Here is a 20,831-nt window from a genome sequence, read left to right as displayed (position 1 = left end):
AATTGTCTAGGTCAGTAAAATGTGAGTGCATGAATGATAACCTATCAGCATTGAGCAAAATGATGAAATGAGTCTCACACTTTTAGGGACTGTTCATAATAATTTATTTATAGCTTGAGGGAATGATAATGAGTTTTATGCTGATATATACAATGTGACTGACACCCCTAAAATTTGTGTATAAAGTAAGTAAGCCCTGCTTGTCACATACAAAATCAATGACCTCCCCCTCCCCACACACAAACACACCAACACCTTCCCATTATTTTTAAGAAAAACTTAAAAATATTTTTATGCATAAAATTGCTGCCCACACCAACACCCACACCCCTTAGGCTAAATGAAAAAAATGAAATGTTTCTCAGTGAAAAAAAACGAGTGTGACTGAATCTATTACTCATTACAACGTGCTAAACTTCCCAAGCTGTATTTCTAAGAGAAAATCATAAAAATGTATTCCTCTCGTCACTTTTTTCCTATAAAAATTGTTGTAAAAAGTCCTCCTGTCCTCATCAGTACTACTGAAACAAATGTGCCTGAGAAACATTTAATTTCTTTTTATGCAGCCTTAGTACAAAACTGATGACCAACCCTACCTCCTCATAACTAAATGGTGACCCCCCCGCCCTCCCCTTACATTCATCATCACCCCCCTCTGGTGATAAATTATGAGTGAGTGAGTGAGTGAGTGAGTGAGTGAGTGAGTGAGTGAGTGAGTGAGTGAGAGAGAGAGAGAGAGAGAGAGAGATTTTCAGCAATATTTAAGAAATATTATGGTGGGGGACACCAGAAAAGGACTTCACACAATGTACCCATGTAGGGGCCTTTGGCATGATGAGTGAACACTAGGCTACCACAGAAAGTATAGAGAGCTTATTGTGTCCGCAAATCCACATGTAATGGGGTTCATCTCCATTGTGAGAATCTCTACAGGGTCTTCAAGCATGGAGTACTACTTCTGCTGCAAAATGTACGCAGAGTCAGTAAGTAGTGAATACTTATTCTCACAAGAATCAGTGTAGGGTTGGTAAGTCTAAATACACTTATATTTCAAGAGCAACAGCAAACAAGGTAAACTTCACTTACAATGAATCTGTGGCAAGAATACTCACAAATATGTTACATGTTATAATCACTGAATACTAAGTCACAACCATGATTATCTCTATGGAACATCTGGATTGAAAATTTGACTGAAACTGCCAAAAGGGAGTTTTCTACCAATAATTTGACTGAGACACAAAAATGGGCTTCACACATCGGACCCGGGTGAATGCTTTAGCCACTGGGCTGCCACCGCCTACCTCACAGATTGGGATGTAGGGATGGGGAATGAAGTTTTAAGGTCAATACAGCTTGATTTCAAAAATATTTTTCAAATTTTTCACAAAGAAAGAAGCACAAGTAACCAGACAAAACTAATGCTGACTATTGATGAGGTTATATCGAGCCTTGATAAGCAGCACAACCACCTACAAGCCTTCCTACTGCACACACAAACATATAATTCAACTTTGCAAAAGGCAATCTTATTGTGGAAGAGTTTCATTCAGGCAGATACACATTAATTGAAGCCATCAAGGGGGAGAGGAGAGGGATGTCAGAGTGTCAAGAACACAAAACAGGTTAGCCAAATCTTCCTTTTTTTAAAAAACCAAGAGCAAATCAAGGAGATCAAATTCTTGTCTGAAGAAAACCGTGAAAGGTGAAATGTCATACCCCATAGTGGGCTAAACACTGTGGCGTAACAAAGGTGAATGCTGTCTTAAATCATGTTTAAAGGTCCTCCCTATAATATACAGGCTCCTCCATGTGAACAATGTCTCTCAGCACAAAGCACAGAGTCAAGGGGAAGCCGTTCTTCTGGCTTCATTAAATCTTTCGAATACATATGAAAATATCTTTATGGTGCTGTCAGAATAAATTTTCCTATGTAATGCTTGAGTCTCAACACGAATTACGGCTGTCGTGGCCCTGAATAATACAGTGATCTAATGGTAGCCATTTCAGAAATGCTGTTACTGAAATTTGCACTGGTGTAAATTGGGTTATAAGAAAAAGTTTCCAAGTCGGTGAATGATTTGGGTTCTTCTGGCAGTGGGACGTCAACACATTATTGAATTTGTCTGGGTCTGAAGTACACCTGATTGGTGACTGATCAGGTACCAAAGTGTTGGAGAGAATGTTAAGGTTAATACATACAGAGATGTACAAGATTAACATGACAAGTCCATACACCAGAGTTTAGGACAGATTTGTGAATGTAGCAGAGGTCATTATGTCCTGAGAACCTTAAATTCCAAAAGTTTACAAGAAAAAATATTCTGGAACATCAGCATAAAAAATCCTCTTCCAAAACAACTTGAACTCTGACTCTATGTTCAAATCATCTAATAACAGGCTTTTTTCTTTTTGCAAGAATGAGTGAGTAATATTTTTGCAGTAGAACTTTAGCATGGTCAGCATTCTCATCCAGACTAGATAAATAGTGTGATCAATAATTTAACCGCATGTACATTCAGCAGGCACTGTGACCATCAGATCCACATTCTAGTTCACAAACATGTGGATGTGTTACTGTGTACCTGTTCTGACAAGCCTTTGGTTTTGTGAACCTGTTCCTATTAGCCCGTAGTGGATAGGTGTGGACAAGAGGTACTGTCTTGAGCTGTGTGAGCACAACAATTAAATGTAGGGCAATCATATAGTACATCAGATCCACTATCACAAGCATGTGCAACAATGGTAGTTGGATCTAATAGGGCAATCATGTGGTACAGTGGGTCCGCAAAGACAAGCATGTGGTACAGTGGATCCACTAGGGAAAAGCACTATGGAACTGTGGATTCGCTAGGGCAAGTATGGTACTGTGGCTCCACTAGGACAAGCATGGTACTGTGGATCCACCAGGTCAAGCATGTGATACTGTGGCTCCACTAGAACAAGCATGGTACTGTGGATCCACAAGGAGAAGCATGGTACCATGGATCTACTTGGGCAAGAGTGGTCCTGAGAATCCACTAGGGCAAGAATGGTAGTGTGTATCCACTAGTAGAAGCATGGTACAGAGGATCCACCAGGGCAAGAATGGTACTGAAAATCCACTAGGGCAAGGATGGTACTGAAAATCCACTAGGGCAAAAATGGTACTCAGTATCCACTAGGGCATGTAGTACCATGACACACGTTTAACTATAGATCTGTGAAGACAAGCAGTCATGGTTCATCTTTTGCCCCTTTTTTTCACAATGAGGCACATGCATGTTCGTAAAAAGATGAATATATCAACAACAAAAACATAGTTACATTCAATATATTTTTAACAAACTAAATTTAGTTGAACTGGAATCAAAACTATTCTGTCAATTACACTCTCAGGTTTAGGTGTCAGCATAAAAACTTGTAAATGTGTCTGTGAAACATACAGCATTAGTTAGAAATATAACCAGCACTACTGGAAAACAAGGATAAGTTGAGCACCGACCTGACAACTGACCTGTATTAGCATGTATGAGTGCCACCCACTGGCACTTGCCATTGTAAGCAAAGGGGCCCCAGGTTGTCCGCGATCAAGTGTAGTGCGACGGGTGAAGCATGTGGCCTGTCTCAGCAAACACATGTGCGGAAAAAATTTCATCATCTTGCACAGCATGTGCAGTAGCCTACATCTGCTCAACTTTTCACAAACCAAACGGGTTAGGTCATTCACGTGCACCACCTACTTCTCGTAAACACATTCTCTGCACTAATCCAACTTGTCCTTGTTTGCCAGCAGTACCTGGCTTTTTCCAAAGAATTGCACCTGTACATGCTATCATGCAGCATTTAACCATACAAGAGCACATACATCGTGTTAATAAGATTCCTTCATATTCATAACTTTATTTTTACTTAACATTAACAAACGCTTGTATATTGGTAAAAATCCTTAAAATATAAAATGAAAACATTATGGCCTCAGCATATAGATATACTTTTCAGCCATTGACAGATTTTACATTGTCTATGTTATGGTCTGTTCCACTTTCATGAATCCCAGAACTTTGTTTCCTACAGTTACATGTAGGACTGTCTGCCTTTCAGATTAGCTGTATAACACTTAAACCTTAACCACTGATTCTGTCTCAAGTGCTTCACTTGGGAACTGTATCAATCAACGAAAAATTGCCACTTCAAAATCGCTTTATGTTTGATGAAATCCATTGAACATTTTTCACTTTATTCATAACTTATCTATTTGGCCATGTAATAGTTCTTGGGCACCAAGTCGCCATCTATTCAACCCTTGTGTTGCCTACGGTCATTTCTGTCGCGGTTTTATGCCCTGGCTAAAAAGAAAATCTACCAAGTCTGATCAATGTTGGTTTAGCCTGTTGATGAATTTTCCTGGCTGCATAAGTGTTCAATGCTACATTTAGTGTCAAATTAAGGTCTGGGACTTGGTTTGGGGTAGTTAGTTAACAAATATCAGCTGTCCTTCCCCTGGAAACACATCTCCATCGCGACATTACACACAGTGATCATGATATATCATCAGGGGAGAATAAAATAGATTTTTAACTTCTATTCAGGAGTCTGCTTCAGGGAATCGTGCAGGAACAGAAAATATCAGATGGTGGAAGTTCACCCACTCAATTTCCTGACACACTACTGTATCATCTTCAGTTATCAAGGGTGTTTTATTTCCATTCTATTTTGATAAACACCAGGACCCAGTTTCCATTGTTATTCAGTATTTGGATGTTGTTCGTATTTCCTTGAGTGAAATGATCCTTGATCACTGAATGCATTATGATATGTCCTTTCCATTATGATATACACACCTTGAACCATACACCATTAACCAGGCACAGAATATTTGTCTCTAATAAGACTGAACTCATTTCATTTGATCAACGTGTGATCCCAGTTACATTACATTGCCATAATTCTGGCTGGAATATTAAGTAGTATAACAATAGGGGGTAAAAACAGTGGAGGTGCTCCAATGTTAAAGCAATGGGTAAAAATAGTCAAAAAAAGTCATTCGCAGGATATTTTTTCCATTTCTTTAGCATTACTGCACCTCCACTGTTTTTCCCCACTTGCCATACTACTTATTAAAACAATTACATTTTCCCATGAGTTTGAGGTATTTTTCTTTACATTCCACTTCAAAGAATTACATTATGCGAGGTTTTGATCAGATCCATTTGATCAGATCCATTTGATCAGATGTGAACCAGATGAATCAGATGTTGATAACATGGCCATCAAGCTATATGCTGTTTCACTAAGGTGGAATGTATTTTCAGAAAGGATGGTAGATACACCTTTACACCTGACACGTATTAGGTCCAAGGGGCATGTCTGGTCAACATCCCTACTGGAAACTTTTGAATCATAATTAACCTGTCCCAGTGTTATTTTTTATGGTAAAAATATTGTAACCATGTGGATCATGTGGCACTAATATCGCTTTGTATAAACTAAATGTCTTTTATTGTGTGACATAACAGCCATATTTAATATCAGAAACTTAGCCTTTCAAACCAAACCCATTCTTTAACCTTTAACTTTACTTCATTAACTTTACTTCATTCAAATATCATTCAAACATTTTGGCAAGAACCCAATTCAGAGTACAGACAAAAGCCTTAAACATCCACACACTCAATAAGTATGTGCTGTTTGGCACCAAAGTTTCCATTATGCATTTATTCAATATGCCATGCTTTTCACAGAAAACAAGCTCTGGTAACTGTCTAAATACCCAAGGAATTCCTAAAGACACAAACGTAATTGTGAAAGAATCATCCTTCACTCTTTGACTTCCTTTTTAAAAAACATTACATGAAAAATTCAATATGGCAAGGTCTAGGCAGTATTTGCCAAGACATTTTTTCAGTTTCACAAAGTTCTTATTAATATGGCTGCCTTGCAGCTTCACTGTTCGTGATCCAGTCAATCTACTGCGACCTAACTGATGTGGAATGAGCCCAGAGTTTCAAGGTTCCATATTTTTTGCAGGTTGCAGACGTCAAAAAACGTTTTTTTCAATGCTGTGACCCTTGTCTGACACATCTGCTCTTACTTCTTTTAGAGTTTTAAAGGTGGAACTATTACTTTAAATCTAGCTACACAGAGACTCATCTATAAGAGGCTTGCCCTGTGAAATGGAGAAATAGTTTCTCATTGGGCCGGAACACAAATATCATACAGGATATGAAAGACGTCAAAAACAGTGTTATCCTCAGTGGTATACATCTCCATTCTATTTTCATGAAAACACTGAACCCATTTGCCACCATTTCTCTGTTTGGTGACAGAGGTCACGCTCTGTCTTTACTGAGTAACTTTCCTTAGAAATGTTCTTGCTGACAAGCATTTATCAGACAAGAAATCCTGACATGTATACAAATGAGACGCTGAAAATTACACAGTGCATCAATGGAGATGAAGAATGAACACCTCCATTTCATAATTTGATATCACTCAAACTGGTTTAAAATATATTTTATGTACAATACATAGATGAATGGTAACTTTTAACTTTCTGCACTGGCACTTTTGAAATAGTTTCAGTTAGCAGAATATATTCTTCAATAATGAGCTACTAGCATATGTTACAGACCTAGTAGAAAAAGTACTACATTAAATTTTGGACTTTTATGTGTTTAGGTGCAAGGTGTATGTGTGGGGTGGGGGGGTTTGGGGTGGGGGGAGTGGGGGTGGAAGGGGGTTGGGGACTCAGTTGCGGTCAGTATGTGTTTGGCTGGCTGGGGTAATGGAGGGGTTGGGGTGAGATGGCATAGGGACGGTTTGGAATTATACACATTATAGTATTGGTTTTCAAGTTTTCTTGCAAGGGATCAGTCAACAGAATATTTCCGTTGTAAAATTCAAATTCAGTAATGTATAGGTGTGTGTGTGTGTGTGTTTGTGTATATGTGTGAGAGTTTGTGTGCATAAGTGTGCGTGTGTGCGTGCTCGCGTGTGTACAATGCCTCAAAAAATCCAGATCAGTGTTGTAGTACATCATAATACCCTCATTTTTGTAGTCCACTGAAACCCTGAATAAATATCCCAGGTAGGTGCATGGTCCCACAGGAGTGTATTTTTATAGGATGTTGTGGTCATTCCTGATAACAGAGTGTGAAATAGTTATAGTAAAAGTCTGCTTACATGGCACTCATATCCAGGCACATTGCCTGCTCACGGTGCTACATACATTTCTATGCCCAGTCACAAAACACTATCATACTTTCTAACATTTCTTTTCAACTCCCTGGGAAACAAAGCCATGCTACCTGTTAATCAAATTTCAAAATGAACTAAACACTCACATTGCTAGCACACCGTCACTGGTACTCATTTTACAGATGGATGGACTGAGACAATGTGGACCTAAGTATCTTGTCTTACAATGGGCAAACGTGCCCATCTCAAGACCCAAGCCGAGGTGCCTCCACAGGGAACTGAACCTGGTCCTACAGCAAGAGAGGCAGATGCACTAATGCGCTCCATGTCTGATTTTGAATTGACAAGTTCACAACCTTAGGAACAAATTGAGAAAAATTACACAAAAAGAGCAACAGTACATAAGTAATTTTTCCATAAAAATGGTTGGGTAACTGTTCTGTGCATGAAGTTTAGAATGCATGGATCAAATATGTGGAGTATCATTTCACATTATTTTCTTGCTCAAGAAAAAAGGATCCTGGTGATTAAGCCTTGAAACTAGATCACTATCTAAAGGATAAGAACAGTCTTTATGGGGACATTTTGGTCTTCAAAGTTAATGTTGCCCTTGAGTGTTACAAGAGTTATCTACCTTTATGATACGGTAAGGATTTTACATGCCCTTCTAAAGTTGAAGACCAAACATACACAGTGCCATTACAAACTGAAAAAAGACATACATGTTCGAAACCATGTATGTTAGTTCTTATTTAGTAATATGTGAATATCTATTAACTCAAATGAAAAAAAACAAATTAATTTATGTTACTGTCCTTTTTGCCTTTTTAGTTCATTCAGGTTCTGAGGAGACCATAACTTGTAAAAAAATTAATTAGTTGGTCAGACTTGGTTCATTGTGTGTCATTGTCAACCAGTCATTTGCTCATTATTTCAGTCCTTGATCAGTCTGTCAAGCCACTGTCATACACAAAGACAACATGCACTTAAGGAAATTATGATCATGGAATTTTGGAAATGGCCGCCTTCATGACAATGCTGGATATATTTTATATCAGATCTCATTTCTGTAAATGCCATTTGTCCTAGAGGATCAGGAGAAAAAGCACTCATTATCTGTGTAAATCAAAGAATATTTTGGTTCTGACGTTTTGTAAATACAAACACAAACAGACATTTCATTTGGCATTCTGGATACCACACAATATGTCTGTAATATAAGTACTATCATCTACCTGTTCTTCAGATATCCAGTAAAGAAATTTGTACCTTTGCAATGGAGGAGTTTTAACTTGGTCTCTATGAGAAACACAAACTACATTTTAGTTGATGGTTTGAGTTTTGTCATTGTTTGTATGTGTGATGGAAAGGAAAGAATGTGGGAAAATGTAGCTGCTTTTTGAGAAAATAGACAAACTCAGTAAACTGATTTCAATATGTCCCTGTGCTTTCTACAGAAAACACACCAAATTGATTGGGCTCTCATGTAAACCTAAGGGGCCAAACACTGAAGATCCAAAATCCGGTTATTCCAGTTTCTGATCTACTGTTTTTATCAGAATAAGTTCTTTAAGAGCTTGGAAATATTGAGAAGGGGTGTGCTTAAATTAATATTTGTTGATCAGAGATGAAGAGTTATAGAAGGGACTCGGTTCGAACATCCATGACACTATAACATTTCACAAAACATACCCTTTCTACACAGCTGTGTTCACTAGAAAAACAGTCCGGAATATGCATAACAAACAGAGATTGTTTCACATTTGTTCTGGCCTAGTACTGGGCTTTAATACAAACTAGTATGAGAAGATTTCAATTGGTTTTGAAGTGTGTCAGTGAGTATTTACTGTAGTGCTTGTAACAGTAAATACGGTATGTTTTGAACCCTTAACAACGTTTGAGAGACAATGTGTCAGTTGTCCTGTTCTTTATAGTATAAATCCAACTCATCAGAACAAAATGTCAAATTGACATACACCTCCAAGCATATCAGTATATTTCAGTGGAATCATTGACTAAATATTTATTGATGAACAATCATCCACCTAATTCAACAGATTTGCATTGAAATACATGATATATCAGCCACACCATAATAACTTCAGATTTCCATTCCTACCTGTGACACTACTAAACATGTTGCCATATAGCTGGAATACTGCTGAGCATGGCGTAAAACTAAACTCACACACTCACTACTACACATCCCATACATTACTTCAATGTCCCCCATATATCTTTCAGGTAAAGAAAGCAGCCATGAGTACTTGAGGACTGAGACAGGTAACTCAGGTATTAGGGCCAGGTTGGTACCAAGGGTCACATGAGTACCTACAAGATTATCTTGACCCACGGTTTGTTACATGATATAATATCACTAACATAACCCTTCCCCTACATCCTCCACATCTTTTTGTCCACTACCTATCAGTGCTTGATCACCTAACAGGACTTTTGAAACCTGGACCAATTCCTGGCTTGTACTGGTTCATTGTTGTTGCCAATCAGCATCAATTAGCTACTGGCTCCCTTTGTTAAGTGCCCACCTATTGTTATCTTACCACTGTTGTTGTTTCACATGTACTGACATAGCTATCTGTCTCCAAGCTGTTTATTCACCTGACGAAGGAATAAGAATACACTCCAAAACGTTGTGTTCCTCATAATAAAGAGACTGACATTCGCATTTCGAATATACTGATACATAACATATAGTTTAATGACTGTAAATATATAACTCCAACGTTACACCACAATTTAAGTCACTGGGGAGGCCAACAACAGGTACAAAGGTAGGGTCAGGCAACAGTGGGACAGTTACACAAGTTGTAACTATGAACTAATTCATGTACACATTGCCTATTTCACTTCAGGAAAAAATACTTTTGTGAAGTCCTAAAGTTCAAATGTTCATGTTCCATTCAAATCACATTTGTTCAAACATTTGTATGAATCAAAAGTACTATATGTATATTCTTCGATAAAATTGATTTCAATATATTTTTTTGGCATAATACATTTGAATTAATACTTAAAAAAAATAAAATAATGCCAGGTTTGAATTATGCAAAGAAAGTTTGAAATATCTATTGCTCTGACACAAAAAAATCCCATTTTTTGCACAATGATTATAACTGACGCCATAAAATATAATAATCAATATGCTTGTCCCCACCAGTCATTTCTTAACTTATGATCTTTGTACATATTTCATGATTACAAATGCAATTTGCTTCCATTCCCTCCAGTGCAAATTCCCCTAGTCTTTAAAATACCCTAACACACAGTTTCATTAAATGCAGTACATGATCGACATGCGCCACTAACACAGCCGACAGTACCAGTAAGTAGTTGTATCTGTGACATGACTAATGCTAGCGAACCAGTACTTCTCACTTCTGAATATCGTAGCAGTTTCTGGTCGAGCAGGTGCGTGTCGGACCTACTCACGTTTGTGCCACGACTCGAAGAAATATAGTTCTCTTGAAATTAACGACGTGTCGCATTACAGCTTTATTTTAAGGTGTATACAAACACAAAGAATCCATTATATGTGTTCAAATAAACTCATTCTACTCATGTCAACAACTCTGCGGAAAGGTGACTATTTCCTACGCGAGGTTGCTATTTGTATATTCATCCGCTAAAATGGAAGGAAGGACTAATACCATCAGTCTATCCATCGTTAAAATGTAAGTCTCGGCTGTTTGGTGTGGGTTTTCTGGTCAGATGTAGAATTCAAATGCTTGTACCGATGTATGTGATGTAATTATTGCCATCACAATGGTTGTTATTCCGTTAATAGCGCAGAACGTGACAAAATATGTTTTCTTCCTTGAATACTGTTCATTGCAATATCTAGGCCACATAGTTTCCCTGTCTCGGTTTCCTCCTCGTTTAATACTAGACAGTCCACAATCACAACGTCCCGTGGAAATTGTTACTGTTTTGACTGCCAGTATTTTTTTTTTTATGTAAAACGATGTGAGATTATTCGTGTTTGACAGAGAGGAAAATCAAGCCATTCGTCCTTTAGCATTGTTTCTTCTTTCCATCCGCCATGTTTTTCCATTGATCTGAAGGGGGCGTGGCACCTTGTGTCTTGTATTAAGAGTGGATATATTTACTGTCATTTTTTAGAACACATTAATCAACATCTCCAAGATATAAACAATTTTTTTATCTGTTACACATAAAATGTTATACTGTATATGACAAACATTGGGCAAATAATGTTGCTGAGAAGAAAAGTTAATTTTTTTTATCAGAAGCAGGAATTTACCATTCTCTGTCACTGTGTTAACATAATTAATATTAATAACATAATTAAATGTGCATGAGCTCAACATTTGGAAACCACTGCACATGCAAATTCTTCTTCTTTTTTTTTTCAAGATGAACCAGCACTCATTCTCACTATTGTAATTTCCTCTAGTTTATACTCAATTTAAGGATACTGAAGATATGTTTGCTAATCATAATTGGCTGTCTTGGGTTTTTTTTGAGTAATTTCAAGCATGTTTACATTGTTAAGCAATATCACAGTAACAGGAAATTGTGAGCACAGCATATATGAATATTTTTTAACAAAATAGGATCAATTGTTGTGTGTGTGTATATATGTTGTGGTAGACTCAGAATGATTAATGACTGTTTTCAAAATGTTTTTGATATTTGCTATGTTGTGTATATGAATAGAAAAGACAGTTCACACAATGAATGGATTGATTGATAATTAATGTATAGATCTGAGTTTCCACTTAGATAAGGTGTACTCTTTCCTTGTAGTCAAACTGTAGTCAAAAGTAAAGTCATGCAATAGCCATATGTCAGATTACAACATTCAAACTCCATTGCCCAGACAAATTCTGATCTTTACATTAAAACAAGAATTTTTAGTTTGGTCTATTTCTGAGTTGACGTCAATTTCTAGCTCACATATTACTTTTTTCAGGATAAATATGGATGCACCCTAGAATGGAAAATATACCTTCTGCTTTCTCTTTTGGGTCTGAGGAAGTAGACAACATGGAATTTCACAACTCACAATCAGCCAGTTTGGATCCAGCAGTCCATGGGACCCCAAACCTGATTACAGGTATGCAGTATGGCTCCTTGGGACCTGGTGGCCAGCGGAACACTATGTACCCTACACAGGGAAATATCACATTACAGAGGGCAAATGCTTTTGATCTGCCCCATTTGCAGCTTCAGTACCACCAAACAATGTCTGTGCCAGCTTTTCCTAATTTTCCAGGAGGAACATTTAACCAGATAGTTTCTCCAAGACCACAAATGACTCCAACCAATCTCCCAGCAATGGCTGGATTTACAGATCCATCCCAATTCATTCCACAAGCAGTTCTTACACAACAGCGATCAGGACCTGCACCAGATAAGATGGACACACTTCCAAGCTTTAATTCAATAGTGGCATCAGCAGCCACCAGTATATCCACCATGAACATGCATCCACAGCTGATGAGCAACAGCAAAGAAGCTGCTAACATGTTTGCTGCTCAAAGCAAGATTGCTGCCACCACTTCTCATTCCTCCCAGCCCATGTCTGATCCAGTAGATTCTCAGGGACAAATATTCTTTACTGGTCCCCAACCAAATACTCAGCTCAGTCAGCAGCAGCAGCAGCAGCAGCAAAAACCTGCTGAGTTCCTACCCCGAGATCAATCACTTGTTGTACAGCATGACAGAAGCTCCTCCACATCTTCTCAATCTGCTGGTTCCCAGTATCGTCCAACAGAACTTTGTTTTGAAGCATCTCCAAATATTGATGCAGCGAACTCTAGTTTCTTCACTCAGTCTGAATCTGCATCAGGGCAAATTCACAGTGTTCCCCATAAACCATCAGTCTCTTTGCCAAATAGTAATAGAGAGAACCTGTCATTCACAGCTGCTGGACTGATTCCTCTTAATGGGTCTGCTTTTGAACAAGCATCCAACTCAGAGCATTCAACCGCTGGTCCTGTTCTTCAAGACAACAATGGCAGCAGTGGCCATGATAGATCACCTTTGCCAACTGATGATGAAGCTAAAGGAGAGAAGTATTCAGAAACAGCCCTGTCTTTGACTCCCCATTCCTCAAGTGATACTCAAGATAAAATACATATATCCAAACCTTCACTCAAACATACCATTAAAAAATGTTCCTCTAGAGTCACACAAGAGGGAGCAGCTGTATGTAAACCTAAATCCATTCCTGATACTCCTTCATCTCATACAGTCCGATTTTTTTTGTTAGGGAAGTTTGGTGATCAGTCACCTTGGACACATCAGACAGACTGCAATGTGTACAACACCAGTGACAATGTTGACTTGGATGGCAGTGTCAGTTTTGGCAACATGACTGATCTTCAGGATAACAACCACAATGTTAAAGCTGAATACAAAGAAAGAATACAGTGTGATAAAAGGCAGGGTTCTGGCTCTAGTGATGATGTGGAAGCAAAACAAGACCTACAATCTTCCAGGAACACAGTATCTCGAAATAGGGTCAGCATTCCATCAACATCTGAAATGACTTCTGCTGGCCAGGAAGGTGACCTTCCTTCACCAGCTGGGAGCTCTGGCTCTGAGGGTGCGATCGATGAAGAATCTCCTTCAGTTGATGTTTCTGCAGCCGACAGGGCAGAAAGAGGAGAAGTGCAAGAGTCAGAGCCTGATGATGATGATAATGGTCCTGTGTTTCCCAGCATTGGGAAGTGTGACATCAATCCAAAAACTTTCTTCCAGGTTCAGCCAGACCTTGAAGACATTCCATATTTTGATTATGTTGACAAGGAAGCAGAAATGAAGCGTAAAATGTGGCAAGCTAAGAAAGAGCAGCTTGAAATGGAAAGGATGGATGTGCATGTGAAGATCGACGACTCCCAGTGTATCACAGTCGGAGATCAGAAACGGTGGCAGTGTCACAAATGTCCAAAGAACTACACTACCAAACATAATCTTGTTACTCATATCCTTGACCACAGTGGTATTAAACCTCATCTGTGCATGGTGTGTGGCAAATATTTCAAACAGCTGAGCCACCTCAACACTCACATGTTGACTCATGACAACGTCAAACCTCACGTGTGCCCCCTCTGTGGTAAAGGCTTTACCCAAGTGAGCCATCTGAAGAGACATCAAGCTGTCCACTTGGACAACAAACCTTACATCTGTGATATCTGCAATCGAGGCTTCGCCTACCCCAGTGAACTGCGAGTACACAAGGAGAAGCACATCCCTGGGAGGGACAAGTGTGTGGATTGTGGTGAGGACTTCTCCAGCCCCAAGTTGCTCAAGCAGCACCAGGCCACCCATGAACAGAGGGAGGAACTGACATGTACACAGTGCAATCGGGTGTTTCGCTACCCTAGTCAGCTGAGGGACCACATGGTAACTCATTCTGGGACGCGCCCCTACATCTGCACTGAGTGTGGTATGGACTTCATGAAGGTGTGTATCTTTAGCACTGTCTTGTGTGATTCTTTACACTTTATTTCAGATTGTTGTCTTGTGATATTTTGATTGTGTTGACACTGCTCTTATCTTTACCTGTATAAAAAGTACTTGTCAAATATACTCAACTGAGGCCATGTCCAAGTGAAATAGAGACATTCTCTACTCTTTGGCTGCTTGTACCTGTCTGATTTTTCATGAACATTTCCTAGAGCAAGTGTAGGGCATGTGTCTTTGAAAGTTTAATTAATGAGTGGAAATCTTACTTGATGAATTTGTTTTTGGGCTACTAGTACTCAGTTCAAGTAGAAACTTAACGAACTGTATATTTGGAAATTATGTCGTTTTTAGATTTACACTTTGCATTTTCATTAGAACCTGATTACCTTGATTATCCTACAGCAAAACCACACACGTTTACGTTGTGGCCCTGGAGGTTGTCCCACCACTCCAAGGCTGGTACTTTCATCTTTGTGTGGTATAAGAGCCTGATTTAACTTTCTGCATCATGCTATATTTCCTGTATGCATAAAAAATTGCAGGTATCGCCAGTTTGCTCCACTATCTCAAGGTACAGGTGGACCAGAACACATTTTGCTCTGGAGGAGAAGCCAACTATCATTGGTTCTACATTATCATGATTATGTCAGCACCAAACCTGTGCTTTACTTTGTTTGCCCAATGTTTACCTCACACACCATGATATAACTGGAATACTGTACAACCCATTCACTGTATCATGTGTATGTGTATATTGTTTTCCCCGGATCACATCCTCAATACCAATATCACCTGTATATTGTTTCCTCAAGACCACAACCTCAATACCAGTATCACCTGTATATTGTTTCCTCAAGACCACAACCTCAATACCAATATCACCTGTATATTGTTTCCTCAAGACCACAACCTCAATACCAGTATCACCTGTATACTGTTCCCACAGAACTACCACCTCAAGGTTCACATATTCTCATCTGTATATTGTTTCCACAGAAGTACCACCTCAAGGTTCACATGTTCTCACCTGCATATTCCCACAGAACCACTACCTCAAGTTTCACATGTTCTCACCTGTATATATTGTTCACACAGTACCATAATCTCAAGGTTCACATGTTCTCACCTGTATACTGTTCCCACAGGACATCACCTCAAGGTTCACATGCTCTCACCTGTATACTAGTATATTGTTTACACAGTACCATAATCTCAAGGCCCACATGTTCTCACCTGTATACTAGTATATTGTTCACACAGTACCATAATGTCAAGGTTCACATGTTCTCACCTGTATACTGTTCCCACAGAACTACCACCTCAAGGTTCACATGTTCTCACCTGTATACTAGTATATTGTTTACACAGTACCATAATCTCAAGACCCACATGTTCTTATCTATATATTGTTCCCACAGGACCATAATCTCAAGGCCATCAAGTTTTCGCCTGTGTATTGTTCTTACAGAACTTCTACCTTAAGACCGTCATGTTCTCACCTATGGATTGTTTTTCCTCAGGACCACCACCTCAAGGCCCACATGTTCACCCACACTGGCCTGCGCCCCTTCAGCTGCAAAGAGTGTGGGCGGGCATTCAACCAGAAGGCCAACCTCCAGCGCCACATGCTGATTCACAGCTCTGAGCGGGCCTACAGGTGTGAGCAGTGTGACAAGACCTTCACCCAGCCCCAGACTCTCAAGGCACACATGGTGGTTCATGCTGAGAAAAAACCCTTCTGGTGCAACATCTGTGGTAAGCTGTCAACATGTATCTGTTTGATGGATGTGAACACCAAGATTTGATGAAGCCAGACTTCTTCCTGTTTGTGGTTATGGATTTTTATATTGGCAAATTATATTTATGAAAGCATATAAATTTGTACCAAAATATATAAAACGCATTTTTCATTATGCCTGATCTTAACAATGTTAAAGTTTGATTTGTATGGATTGGTTATAAAAACCTGGTTTTGGTGCATAGATATATAATGGAACCTATAGTCTGAAAAAGGACTGTGAGTGATGTGTCAGACATGATGAACATCTAGGCGTCGTTATGATCCTCAGTGATATTTGTTTCCATGGTTACTGATTGTTTATTTTCCAGGTAAGGAGTTTGGGCGCTTGCACAACCTTCAGGGCCACATGCACATGCATAACAACTCCAAGCCCTATGTGTGCTTCTGTGGGAGCTCTTTCACACTCAAAGGTACATGGTTTCCTTGTTGGAAAAATTACAATACTTGAAACTATCTCAGAGACCAGTCATGTAATATTGGGGTTGGTGAACCAAAATGGCCATATTATAAATTCAACATGTAAAGGTCAATGTCAGAATATGAGACCAGCATACATGAGATGCCATCTTTCACAGCAAATGAATGGGTGAAAGGTAATTGGCCAGATGCCTATTGAAGATGACTGTGATCTGGTATGATATAGCAGTAACTCTCATGACAAATTACATACATACTGCCAACAAAAGGATGTAGTGGAAAGTTCATGACTTTGGTAATTCCTGATTTCCATATTGGATCTTGACTGCTTTGTGTAGTTCCATACCTTTTGGTGTCATTCAGTGTTCACTTACTGAATAAGGGTTGTGGGGTAGCGTTGTGGTTAAAGCGTTTGTTCCTCATGCTGAAGACCTGGGTACAATTCCCCAGATGTGTGAAGCCTATTTCTGGCGTCCCATGCCATGATATTGCTTGGATATTGCTATAATAGGCGTAAAAACCAACAAATATTTGATAGCCATTAGGTTTCATCATTGTTTTACTCTTTCCTCAGGAAACTTGAATCGCCACAAGAAAGTGAAGCATGGCCTCAATGAGAGCACAGAGAGCATGGAGGAAGAGGCAGTGAACTTCCTGAGTCTCATGTCGGAGAGAATCAGGGAGGAGCGATCACTGGATGATGAGGACGCTGACCAACAGGATGCACAAGAAATGTTGGACAGTCCACCTATCGACCAGTCAGGCGACTTAAAATCTCATCGGAGGGAGAGGAAGTCGACTCCGAGGAAGATTCCAAGACAGAGGAAGTCTGTGGACAATGACGACAGTTCCTCCAGAGATCAATGTGATGATGAAGAGGAACTCTCGCAGTACTTCAGGCCATTAGGGGGCAACAGCAGCAGTCAGATGAGACACAGCAGACGTAGTCTTAAGAGAGAGTTTTCATCTGATGAAGAAGGTGACACAAAAGAACATAAAACAAGAAGAGGTCATAGGTCAGTTCAAGCTGCAGAAGTCAAGGTCAAAGAAGAAGTCGCAGATGAGTCTCACAGTGATGGTGAGGCTCGAGAAGAAGGTGATGACGATGATGATGACTGGAGTCCAAGTCGGAAACGGCCACGTTTGCAACGTGGTGCAAAACTTGACTCTCTCATAGCTAAAAAGTTTCAAACTGCTTGATACAATCTATTAATTTCTGAGTGCAGTGGCGTATGTTACATGCCTAATTAGTCTGTTCTTCTGATGTATATTTGTCAGTTAAGTAGCTAAGATTACTGTAGGATTCGCCAAATTCCAGGGAATTATTAATGTGCTATCCAGGACATGTACATGCCCATATTTCAAAATCCATTATTATCCAGTGTCTTGTGTTTCCATTCTGTGATATGTAGCAGCAGTACCATGAGGAGTGTAAGTGCTTTATATTTGTCACACAGTAGGTTTATACGACGGCCAGGAGGCAGAAGATATGAAACCTGGTGGAAGTCATCATATATCTTACTGGTGTTTCATTCTGCAATTGCACAAAAAACAAAAAAACCCAGAAAACTGAAAGAAAATTGAAAGAAAAGCCTGTTTGATTGAGCTGAGATTAATCTGTGCTGAGTTGCATGTTTTTCATTCACTTTTAAACAAAGCGCAGCTTTCTGCTTTATATCGAATGACAGAAGATTTATTGTTCTTAATTCTCCTGTTTAGATATTTATTTCTCCCAGTGGATTACACACAGAATTTCATCAAGATGGGAACCAATCAATCTCAACACTGTGACATGGAAGTAAGATAGTATGATATATACCATGGACACTCTCACCATCACAGCTTCTGTTTAGCCATGCTGATGCCAGTTTTAGCGAAACATTCAATTCAAGTTACTCTTTTCAAGTTTCTCTTTGTAAATATGTCCAGGGTATTGATTGTACTAGAATGGAGACATGGTACACCAGATATTAAGGATGGTATTTCAACAATACAGCAAGTAGTTAAATTATTAGGAACAAAATTATAAAAATTAAAATCTGAGTCAGTCAGTATGAGACCTGGGAACTTGTGAACATTCCATCCCCAAAAAGTATTTTAATATCCATTTTCTCAAGTCAGTGTTTCACATATACAGGTATCATTTGGTATCGATACAATACCTGTCAGAAATGTAATACTGACAATACTTATCTGATATCATAATGTGTGCAACTGAGGCAGGGTAGCATAACACTCTGAACCTTGAAAGCTCAAACATGCATGATTTAAGTCTTTACACTCCTAACACAATTTCAGATTTTATTATTTCAAGGAAATATTAAGTATTAGGTTTTGTCATATGTAACATACAATATTCAGATGTCATTCTAGTGAAATCCTTGCTTGTTCATATTGACAATATGTTCTGGGACAAATGTTGATATTTTTACTTCAAGGACAACAATTTGATCATTTTTGTTTTCAGGGCAAGTTGTTATATAACAAGAGAGAGGAGAATGATTGACTCTCAGTCTTGTATTTACTTTGTAACTGTAAAATGTTTAAAACAAGTATATATTATGTTTGCTGTGTTCCATCTGACTGTTCCTCAATCGTGTTGTGTACTAGAATTTTGAGTTGTTTATCATTATAGCCAGTCTTATTGAACATTATTTATTTTGGGGTGAAGCTAATTGTTGCAGTGTAACATCACTCCAGTGGGTGTAATTTGTTGATTTCTAGACAGATTGGTGTAGGTATTTGGTTTCTTAATGTGTTTTTGGATATTTGCATTTTTTCAGTTTTCATCATTCATCCTGTAGTTTGTTTGTTCCATTTTTTATAACACTGATATTTCAGATATGTGAAATGTAACTATCTGATGTCCTCACTGCACTGTTAAACAATCTGGATTTGTCTTTGGGATAGTGATGCCATCATCTGAAGATTTTTGGACAGTGAATTGTGTGTCTACATGAAGCAACAGTAAAATCCTCATTATTCTCTAACGAGGAAATAATGCAGAGGGTACGATTAACTAACAATACGGTAATGGTGGCACATTTAGTAGATGACAATACATTATCCTGGTTTTAGTTGTCGCCAGGGTTTACTATCCCCAAATATATTCCTCACCGGACATGCTGAAGTTTCTGTAAAGAATGTGTGGAAATCAGGTCACTCATCCCTCCATTGAATGTAGCTCTGTTTTTGGTTTTTTCAAGCTATCAGTAATGACAGAGTTACAGTATATATGTGTGATATTTTTATACACAACCGGAGTAGTTCACACACTCGACTGTATATCCTGCGTTCAAGTCAAATATTGGTGCAGTGTGTGCGGCTCATTCCTGGTGTCCCCAGCTCTCATGTCGCTGGAATGTTATGAGGAGCAGGACAACCTCACTAACTCACTCATTTGCACAGTGGGAAATACGTGATCTTATGTAGAATAGTTTGTTTGCAGTTAAACTAATTGTTGGAAGAACCGAAAATATTCATAGTTCTATGCATATTCAGAACATCAAATGTTGAGCAACAATGTGATTGATGTTAAACTTCTTATATGATGGAAGGTACATTTTCTCTTTTGAAAGTTTTAGCAAATAATTTGTATACCACTTTGAAGAGGATACAATCTCAGGAACTAAAACAAATGAAAACACCCCTTTGTAAATCTGTATTTATATCCTGGTTGGAACTATGTTTGCAGTCAATGCCACAATATCTGTTCATATAACACAGTGTTTCAGCAGCAAGTCTTGTACTATGTACAGATCTGCTGTTCCATCTAAGAAATATTTCCTACAATGTCACAAAGCTTGGATCAATACATGTCACTTTGATGGAAAGTCTTTGTCATTATATCAAGAGCCAGGTGCCAAACATAAAACATACAAACTGTCATCTGTGTTGATGTCATTTCAGGGATAATAAACTAAATATGAAAGTACAGAGAGATGTTTAAAATCATATCTTCAAATAAGCTCAGCCTTTG

At 38.7% G+C, this 20,831-nt stretch overlaps 2 protein-coding genes across 2 annotated transcripts in view; one reads left to right on the top strand and one right to left on the bottom strand.

The window, feature by feature from the left end:
• LOC137278255 (semaphorin-2A-like) overlaps positions 1-10,633 on the bottom strand; it is a 328,809-nt gene extending 318,176 nt beyond the window's left edge. Inside the window, exon 1 of the mRNA XM_067810479.1 lies at positions 10,521-10,633. The gene's annotated coding sequence lies outside the window, so the exon portion shown is untranslated. The remainder of the gene's footprint in view (positions 1-10,520) is intronic.
• Positions 10,634-10,811: 178 nt separating this feature from the next.
• On the top strand, positions 10,812-20,731 carry LOC137278254 (uncharacterized). Its single transcript, XM_067810477.1, has 5 exons — positions 10,812-10,871; positions 12,134-14,631; positions 16,155-16,389; positions 16,744-16,845; positions 17,427-20,731. The coding sequence occupies exons 2-5, from the start codon at positions 12,145-12,147 to the stop codon at positions 18,050-18,052; spliced, it is 3,450 nt and encodes a 1,149-aa protein (XP_067666578.1). The 5' UTR covers positions 10,812-10,871; positions 12,134-12,144; the 3' UTR covers positions 18,053-20,731.
• The last annotated feature ends 100 nt before the right edge of the window (positions 20,732-20,831 follow it).

The sequence above is a fragment of the Haliotis asinina genome, chromosome 3 (genome assembly GCF_037392515.1).
Source record: "Haliotis asinina isolate JCU_RB_2024 chromosome 3, JCU_Hal_asi_v2, whole genome shotgun sequence".
NCBI lineage: Eukaryota > Metazoa > Mollusca > Gastropoda > Lepetellida > Haliotidae > Haliotis > Haliotis asinina.
The sequence above is the reverse complement of the archived record's forward strand: the minus strand, read 5'-3'. Positions and strand labels throughout refer to the sequence as shown.

Bases quoted from the DNA above. Each gene is read 5' to 3' on its own strand.
- LOC137278254 (XM_067810477.1), top strand. From the start codon at position 12,145: ATGCACCCTAGAATGGAAAATATACCTTCTGCTTTCTCTTTTGGGTCT. The intron at 16,390-16,743 runs GTAAGCTGTCAA...TTTATTTTCCAG, and splicing joins CTTCTGGTGCAACATCTGTG to GTAAGGAGTTTGGGCGCTTG. The intron at 16,846-17,426 runs GTACATGGTTTC...CTCTTTCCTCAG, and splicing joins GAGCTCTTTCACACTCAAAG to GAAACTTGAATCGCCACAAG.